Source organism: Otolemur garnettii, unplaced genomic scaffold (genome assembly GCF_000181295.1).
Source record: "Otolemur garnettii isolate 467f Iridium unplaced genomic scaffold, OtoGar3 scaffold00145, whole genome shotgun sequence".
Lineage (NCBI taxonomy): Eukaryota > Metazoa > Chordata > Mammalia > Primates > Galagidae > Otolemur > Otolemur garnettii.
The window spans coordinates 2,512,385-2,522,126 of NW_003852540.1; the positions used below are offsets into that span (position 1 = coordinate 2,512,385).

At 44.1% G+C, this 9,742-nt stretch overlaps 1 protein-coding gene across 1 annotated transcript; it reads right to left on the reverse strand.

The window, feature by feature from the left end:
* Positions 1-5,258: 5,258 nt before the first annotated feature.
* Positions 5,259-6,206, reverse strand: LOC100966926 (putative olfactory receptor 3A4). Its single transcript, XM_003799121.1, has one exon. It carries the CDS (start codon positions 6,204-6,206, stop codon positions 5,259-5,261), a length of 948 nt encoding a protein of 315 aa, XP_003799169.1.
* Positions 6,207-9,742: the final 3,536 nt, after the last annotated feature.

A 9,742-nucleotide genomic window follows, 5' to 3' on the forward strand; every position in this document is an offset into this window, starting at 1 on the left:
TGCTTTATGCATTTCAGGGATTCAGTGCATCCTGCCAGGGTTATGGGAGGCGGTAGCCATGAGAATGGGGATGGGAGTGACCGCCTTGGGAGGAGGTCACAGAGGGTATTGGGAAGTTATGAGTGGGGTGAGATGAGGGGGAGCAGGTTTCAGGTGGCCCCACCGTGCTAGGCAAGCAGGGCCCCCTTTCCTTGTCCTGGTCCTGGCCGCAGCTTTGTGCCTCCTGTCAGCCCCCAGGCCAGCATTGCGATACTGTCCACATTCATCAGCCATCTGTCTGGACCCCCTGTAAGACATGCCATGGAACAACTGCTAAAGCCAAGCCACTGGTGTCCTGGGAGTCCCTGAAGATGCTGCTCCCTCCACAGGCGTGTTCACTCCTTTGGTTTCCATGAGACAATCCCACTCTGTCATCTGCACTCCCAGGAAGCCCCCAGGAGAATTAACACCAGCTCCTCTGCCCAAGCCTTCTGCACCTCCACCCTCCATTCTCTCTCCTGACCTGAGGACCCCGTTATGTGACTTAACTTCACCCTTACCACTCAGCCACTCTCTGCTCCCAGAGCCTGTTCCTCCCTTGGATCCCACATTTCCAGTGGACATTCTGTTCTTTGTACACTTGCCTTTCCTCCTCTCCCACCATGTGACACTCAGGGAGCAGATCTTGTTCTCTGACCAGAGGCGACTTTCTCTGTGAATATCGTCAAGTTATTTGATCTCTGCCTTTCTTGAGATGTCAACCTCTTAGCAAGTTTATCCCAGGCAATGGTCTCAGTGATTCCCATGTTCATCATGAGGCACCACCAGCCCAGTCTGCTTTACCACTAGATGGCACTTTAGCTGTATTTCCATCTACTGAAGCTTGTTCTGGAGACATTCTCTGGAGATGATGCTGATGAGCTGCCACTATGTCCCAGCAAGCAGAGGCACTGACTCTCCAAGCAGTGTCGTAATTCTCCTGCAGGAGCCAAAAACTTGCTTCCCTTGAACTTGGCACAATGTGATTTCACACAGGAGCTTCTTGCCCTCTACCTTCTGAGGTTTCATTTGTGGGAGACCCTGTAGCCAACCTTGTAGCATCTGGTTATCTCTCCCTGCCCTTCTCTGATGTTCTGACCCTCTTGGAGAGACAAGTTAAAAATGGGTGATTTCACGATGTGGAAGGAAAAGGAAAAGAAAACAGGGTCTTTCCCAAAGCAACCTAGGCCAGACTACCTACTACTGTATTTTGCTGTGTATAATGTGAATTTTTTTAAAAATCTTTTTGCAATTTTTGGCTGGGGCCAGGTTTGAACCCGCCACCTCTGGTATATGGGGCCAGTGCCCTACTCCTTTGAGCTACCAGTGCTGCCCATAATGTGAATTATTTTTGCCCAAATTTTTTAGGGAAAAATAAGGATGTGCATTATACATGGGGAGTACAGCTCTGGAGTGGGGGAGCCCAGTGGGACTCCTGGAGCTGCTGTATCCTCCTGCCTGTGCCCAGTGGATGCATGGGACTCCAGCCCATGAGGACACAGGATCTGGTGGGAGCAGGGTGAAGCAGCCTTTGCAGAATGCCACGTTTGGGAGGGGGTGGTGGTGGGACTGGCGCTAGTGGGCTGTCACTGCATGGGGTGAAGGAGTCCCATGCAGGGCCTGGGGATTCATATGGCTGTTTATGGGCCGAGTGGGCTCAGAAGCTCCCTACCCATGGGCACAAGTGTGGTCATCTCATCTGCAGCCCTGATGTGGCAGGGAGGGAAGGCTCACAGGAGGGAGGGAAGGGGCAGCTTTCACAGAGTGGGCGGCTGTGGAAGGGAGGTGTATGATCTGCATATTTACTAGGGGAGTGTTAGCACTCCCCAAGTGTGTGTCTCTCAGCCAGCAGCCAACCATTTTCTTGAGAGGCATTTTCCTGAAAGTTTGAGGCAAAACCATATGTGCCCATTATACAGGGGAGCACATCATCCACAGCAAAATACAGTAGATTCTTCAGGGAGAATGTTAGTATTAATTCCCAAGAAGCATGCATGGCTCAGCAGTTTCTCTTCCTTTGTGAACCAAGGAGCTGCAAGCACTCACACACCCCTCCCCGGAAGAAGCTCTAAAGCTGGTCTCTAAAGAACAATTGGATTTAAAAAAAAAAAAAAAAAAAAAAAAAAAAAGGCTATTGCAGAAAAAAAAAGTTCAGTTCGCAGCCTGGATTATTCCCTCCTGCCTCCTCACCTGTGGGCAAAGGGAGGAAAGGGAGCCTTCAGACAATCACTCTCTTTTACCAACCATGAACTAAAGACAACGTTCTGACAGTTGAACATGAGGCAGACGTTTTGCACCCCCATCACAGTGCCGTAGTCAAGACATTGAAGGAGGCACTTGAGAGCACATCTTCCCCAACCCTGTCACTGTAGGGAAAGCTTCCTCAACATCGGATCAGAAACTGGGAATGATTCGGTGTTGGCAGTGGCTTTCTAAATATAGAATAAAACAGAAGGGGCAAGAAGATTCTCTGAAAAGGGGCAGTCCCCAACTGTGTCAGGAGCATTCCTTATCCATGCCTCACTGCAAGCCTGTGCCCCATCCAAGACTTCTGCTGCCCTCGCAAGTGTCAAATTGGCCAGGTCCCTCTGACTGCCCCTGGCACTGCTGGATACACTGGGTCTCTGTGATTTAGAAAATGCTTCCCTTGCATTTCCTGAGAGGAAAATTAATGCCCTCAAAGTAAGAAATCAGTAGATTCTTCTCAATAAATGTTCCACTAAGAGTCGTGCTTTTTACGTGTGCTGTTTTGGGGAACTTACTAAGTGGGGAAAGGTAGGAGTTAGGTTGCTTCTCCCTAAGTGCCTATTTTGGCCTCCAAAAGGGGAGCAGTGCCCTGGAGCTCTTGCTGAGGAAGGGATATTATGTGCTCCCACACCCCCTTCCCTGCCTGAGGAAGTTTGAGAAGGTGGGCTCTGTCTCACACCTCTCATCCTTGCCCTCATGGCATTATGCTGCAGCCCACACCTTACCCATGATCTTAAAGTTTTGTTAGTTTTTGTAAAAATCTTTTATACTATGAAAGAAGGCATAAGCAACTGAAGAGATATACCTTGTTCCAGAATGAGAATACCAATGATTCAAAGGTGTCAATTCTTTTCTAAATGTTTTCATTGACACTATTCCATATTTGTAGAATTTTACAAATGGATTTCAAAAATTAATGTATATTACAATAGCATGAGAGTAAGTAGCTGTAGGATAAGCTGTAGATAAGGTTGCAATGTGCCAACGCAGGGAAAGAAGGATAAAGTTCTTAACAATTACATGTTCATTTGCATTGCAATATTACTGTAATTGAGAAATACAGTGCCGGAAAGGATTCTCGCAACAGAGCCAGGACTATGAGAATACTCAACGTGTGGCAAAGGTGTAATTTCATATCCGTGGGGAAAGAATCAATGAATCTGTCCATTCTAAAGTGAAACTGTTCTTTCTACACAAGATACCAAAACTTTACAGAAGAAAAGATGGAGTAATTTTACTATGTTTAAATTTAAAATTTCTCTATGGCAAATTAGAGCATCACATTTATAATATTCATGAAACAAAGAATGCATATTACTAATAATTAAGCACTTCCAAAAGACAAACATCTTAGAAATGCACATAGATTTATAGAAAATATTCTTTTCAGCACTACATTTAAATATGTATATGTAACTTCACTGGCATTAATTCAAATTTAAAGGAGAACTGAATTATAATATTTGGTCTATCATATTGGCAAAGATATAAGCAATTAATGGTACGGGAGTGTCAATTTTTTCAACTTTTTCTGAGTGGCAATTTGGCATGTTTTCAAGTGCCTTGGGAAAGTTCATATCCTTTGACCCAGGAACTTCACTCATGGGGGGCGGTTTATCTTTAGTGATTAGAAGAATGTGCATGGATGGACATACAAGGATACTCACTATAGCATCTCCCACAACCCAGATTATTTGAACCAACACAGGCTTATTAGTAGGGGGTTGTTAAAATACATTTGTTATGTCCTTTCAAAGAAATACAATTCATAGAACAAGATGAGAAAGATCTACATTTAATGTCATAAAAAGACGCCTTTTTTTTACATTATTAAGTAAAAAAAAATAGATCACAGAGCTTTAGATATAGCATGATTCTATTTTCGTAAATATATATTATGAATGAAAAACTTTTAACAATTATGCACTAAATAGCCACAATGAACAACAATAGTCTCTAAAGCATGAGTTTTATTCTTTTTGAACTTCCTAACATTTTAATAAGCATGGTTTTTTTTAAGCATGCCTTTTTATTGTGTTATAGAAAAAAGCTGTTTAAAGCTCTACGTTGAATAAATGAAGTGTTTTTCTCCTTACAGCAATGAAGAGGGAGAGATGATTTCAGTTTAAAGACAGTGGGAGCAAAGATCTCCATTCAGCCAAGGAGACTTTTCAATATACACCAAACATCTTTCTCTAATTAACTTTATTACATATATTTTCTGTTGTTGTTGATCCAATATGAAAATATCCTGCCTCATCTCTGTGTTTTTTCTAAACAGTGCCTATTCCCTCAGCATTGGGTTTTAACATCTGTCCTCTTTCTGTTGTTTTATATGTTGAGAATGGCATCCAGTGATTTCTTCAACCTGTTGCCCTGGAGAAAACTATAAATTTATAAAAGCAGCAAAACTTCCTCAATTTGTATTTCCAGTTTATTTAAATAATTTTTTTCACATCACGCTGATATTCCTTTGCTTTTTTTTTTTTTTAACTCTTTGTTGCCCATTTGCCCTCTCCACTTTATAGAGACACTTCCTCCTTAAAATGATGTATGACTCTTGGGGTGTAACTGCTACAGACATAGCTTGCCTATGTTCAAATGCCAGCTCTGACATTCATTAGCTATGTGCCTTTGGGCTAGTCACTTAGCCTCTCTGAGATGTGGTTTTCTAATCTACCATTTATAAAAGGTGAAAGATTTATGTGATTTGAAGAGAAACCAGAGTATAATCTACCATTTGTAAATCTGTGTCTGTCTCACAAGGTTGTGAGGATTAAATGAGCTAATAGACACCAGTCACTTAGAACAGTGCCTGGAAGGTAGTAATCATGATATCAGCAGTGGCTGTTATTATTCTTACATACTTTCCTTCCTCAGTCCATCCCTCACCCCCACTCATCATACCTACACTCCATTCGCACTAATTATAATACCTCTTAGAAGCAGCAAGCAGAGCCATGACATTTCTTTAAGACAGGAGGGAGGTAGTGTCACTTGGAGGACCGCCTCCCAGTAAGCACCCTCTGGAGGGCACCCTGCACATCAGGGTTCCTAAGGCTGTAGATGAGTGGGTTCAGCATGGGGCTGATGACAGTGTTGAGGATGCCAATCCCTTTGTCCTTGTCTGAAGACTCCACTGAACCCAGCCTCATGTAGCTGAAGACACCTGTCCCGTAGAAGATGCCCACCACAGTGAGGTGGGAGCCACATGTGGAGAAGGCTTTTTTTCTGCCCTCTGCGGAGCGGATTCGCAGAACCGCGGCTGCCACATGGGCATAGGATACAGTGATGAGAACCAAAGGGGCCACACCCATAAAGGCTGCTGCTACAAAGAGCAACTGCTCATTGAGTTGGGTGCTGGAGCAGGAGAGCTGAAAGAGCTGTGGGAGGTCACAGTAGAAGTGATTGATCACGTTGGGGCCACAGAATTTAAGAGTAGACAGAGCAACAGTTTGGGTCAGTGCATTGCTGAAGGAAAAGACACATGACATGGCCACCAGGGCTTGCTGGATTCCCCAGGCCATGCGGGTGCTGTAGGTGAGGGGATGGCAGATGGCTAGGTAGCGGTCATAGGCCATGACAGTCAGCAAGAAGCAGTCTGTACCAGCCAAGAGGTGGAAGAAGAATAGCTGGGAGAGGCAGGCCCTGTAAGGAATGGTTCTGTCATGGGTTATAAAATGCCTCAACATAGCAGGGACAGTGACACTGACACACCCAACATCCAAGAGGGACAAGTTTCCCAAGAAGAAGTACATGGGAGTGTGGAGTTTGGGTTCAATAAGGATGGCAGCCAGGATGCTGAGATTGCCTCCAATGGTAGCTACATAAGCAAGAAGGAAGATGACAAAGAGGAAGGGCTGTAGAGCTGGAGCGTCTGTTAGGCCCAGGAGAACAAACCTAGTCACAACAGAATCATTTCCCGAGGCTCCCGGATCCATGGATGTCTTCCACCAGCAACGTCAGACAGGGCAGATGTTGGCAAAAGGAGAATGAGATTTTGATAATAACCATCAATGACGTCTTGATAGCAATGTTTAAAGGGCCAGGATGGAATGACACATGAAATTTAAAAGGAATACAGTTAAAGACGTAGACACACTAAGACAAGACTTGATAAATCTAACTCTTGATGAGTAAGAACAGTGGTATTGGGCAGACTCAGACATAAATGAATTGTCATAAAAAGGGGAGCAAATGTTACATTGGGAGGTTAAAGAGAAAGATTATTTTCATGAGGCCAATGTTCCAGGGAGGAAACCACAAGTCGGCAGATGGTGGCATGGCCACGAAATTGATACACAAGATCCCAAAGGATGAAAGGGAAGCTTCAGAAGAAGGGGAAAAGTATGCTTCCCTCAACCTGTGTCCCTGCGGCCTCCACATACATGTGTCATCATACAGAACAGCAGTGGTGAGGTGCCTGCCATGACCCAGACTATTAAAAGATTAACTTGTAAGCCACGAGGCTTTGGTTGGACATTTCAGAAAAAAGTGAAGTGAAATAAAAACCAGTGAAACTAAATGAGGTGACATTGTTGAGGATATTTCCAGCTCCATTGCTGATGACCACCAGCTTTTTAGATTTTCTAAAAAGATTATATTGCATTTCTCCATCTAGAGTCTGGGAAATTTGGGCTCCAAAGAAGTGGCCTTTTACTGAATAAGAAAAATGTAAAAAGAGCTTCTGAACAGGGAGAGAATTTCTAGGCTTATGCTCTCAGGTGAGCTCAGTGCATCCCCAGTAGAGCTGCCTCAGTGGGTACCCAGTTGAACTCTCTCACACAGCTAGATTCTTGGTAAGCAGGTGTCCAGATCCTGAATTCCTCTCTGCCACCAATTCCACCACTCCTGAGCTTTTAACTCTTCTGTCTCTTGGCTCTAATTACACAACATTTAACATACATACTATGATGGGCCTGCTGACGAGAAAAGCCAACACCTGTTACAGTGCCAGAAAATGGCCATGTACACACTCACTTAGATAATGCTTTGCTCTCCACAGCCCCAAAGTGGTCATGTTAATAAAACACACAGTGATTCAACTCAACCTCTGGCTAAGGGATAGATATTTAAATCACATGGAGTCTAACTCATCTGGGAAGAGACTGGAGTTGTAGATCCCCACAGGGCAAAAGACAAGAGCACAGGAAGACATTTCCTGATGAGTAAATGATGAATAAATGTCTTCAGGTCCACAACAGATCAACCAGCATCTCATGGTCTGGCTTTTTCTGCATGGACATGTTCTTACCATAACCTCAAACTCAATCTCCAAATCTGAACTGCCCTTCTTCAATCTCAATGTGCTCTTGATTTAGCTACTTTGGTAATAATCTTGCCATCCTTCCAGTTGGTGTGGCTCAAAAGCTTACTCATCACTGATGCCTTCTATACTCTAACCCTTCACATTCAAACACCCAAGTCCCATTGGCCCTTTGGGGGAAGTGAGAAAAGCTATACCAGGGCCCAGAGGGTAAACTTCACTTGTATGAAAACTAAGTGAGAAAAGCTATACCAGGGCCCAGAGGGTAAACTTCACTTGTATGAAAACTAAGTGAGAAAAGCTATACCAGGGCCCAGAGGGTAAACTTCACTTGTATGAAAACTAAGTGAGAAAAGCTATACCAGGGCCCAGAGGGTAAACTTCACTTGTATGAAAACTAAGTGAGAAAAGCTATACCAGGGCCCAGAGGGTAAACTTGTATGGAAACTAAGTTGTGAGAATGCAGGAGGGTTGTTGGGATGGCACTCACCCAGTAAAGGGGACAGAAACTTCTTGGGCAAAGAGGAAGGACAGTCACACTGGCCCAGTGGCCCCCAAACAGAGGATAGCTTATAAAGGACAGATAGATAAAGAGACAAACAACTCAGCTGACATCATTTTCACCAGGGGACTTTTCTCCTCCCCATTGTTACCCTTGGAGGCCTCAGAAATTAGCACCTTCCAGGGGGATTCAGAGCCAGGTAAACATCTGCCTTTTTCAAAGAAATAATTTCTAGGTTCTTCAAAATGGTTTGGACTTTTTCAAAATGTTCTCAAGTATGACCTTCTTGATATGTGTTTCCCAAAGGGGGGAACCATTTTGGATATTAATTTTGCATAACCCAGCACTCTTGTTATAAGGATTTTGTAGAGTTAAAATGAGTCTCAGAATGTCTTAAAGTCTAGGAAATCACAAAGTATTGGGGATTGACTTGAGAGTTTTGGTTTCTGGTTTAGTCCAGCCTGTCGTGTCTGCAAGAGAAAGGAGTGGAGAGGAGGAGCAACGGCCTTTGCCTGCAGTGTGGGGCTGAGGGTGGTGGAGCCTGGGGCAGGATTTGCTTCTACTTCATCCCCAGATCAGTGACTTCTCTGTCACGTCTCACAATTTCAACTTCCATCACAGTTCACTTTAGTCATCTTCAAACCCAGCTTCTCTTCTAGTCTCCAGAAAATGCTTTGCTTTTTTCTTTACTCCGAGAGCACCATCCAGACCCTATAGTGTCTTGGCCCTATCTCTTTTTCAGCTTCATGCCTCCCACACCATAAAGGAAGATAGAGGGTTAGATCATCTTCTAGACCAGGACTTCTGTACTTTTGCTAACACCTGAAGGTGGCTTTAGGCAACAAATATACCTTTTTGAAAAGAAATTAATGAATTTCTTGTTCATTAATAAAGTTTTCCCATTCTCCCTCCTTATCAGGTTTAGTTTAGGATGAGCTCCTTGAAAGATCAGTTGAGGAAACTCATGATTATCATGGGCCAAGGAGAAGGTGGCAGAAAATTAGGATGAAATGAGATTTCTGGTGACAGCTGTCCTTAGAAAGGTGACCTCTAGGGTACAGAGCTTAACTGGAGCCCCTTATGTGTGCCCGCTCCTCCTACATGACCAAGGCCAAGTTCTCTTCCTGGAAAGTTTCCTTTTCCCACACATTGTTCATAAAGGAAACTCCACTCTTGAAAACCCATTGCAAGTCTCCTCTCTTCCAGGAACTGTCCATGAGTCCCAGGCTGAGCTAGGCGCCCTTTCTCTGAGTTTTTGTCTCCATTCTTGATGGTAAACGGTCAACCCTGCTGCATAACTGTGCATTGGATATTTCTACCTGAATATCCCACAAGATATACAAAACAGTGCATCATATTTTCCACTTTTGTACAAAATGTGTACACATGTGTGTGCGCATGCATACACATACACACACACACACACACACACGTAAAACCAGTAGAAGCACACGTCATATTGTGGAAAAAGTTACAAATGGAGGAGTAGCAGAGTGCAGTGATCCTCTGGCAAGCTTTTCAGTCGAAAGGGGCTCTACCTCCCACAAATACTCCACATATTTGTGGGAAGGGGAAGTGAGAATGGGAGTGTCTAGGCAACTGCATAACACCTGGTGCTTCCTGGATGAGGAAGTAACCTCGTCAGAACGGGGGGCCTCCAAAGAGCTCAGCCACTGCTGTTAGCTTGTTCTTCCATCCAGCTACTGAAC

What these genes read in the sequence shown, in the direction of transcription:
- LOC100966926 (XM_003799121.1), bottom strand. Translation starts at nt 6,206, where the DNA reads ATGGATCCGGGAGCCTCGGGAAATGATTCTGTTGTGACTAGGTTTGTT.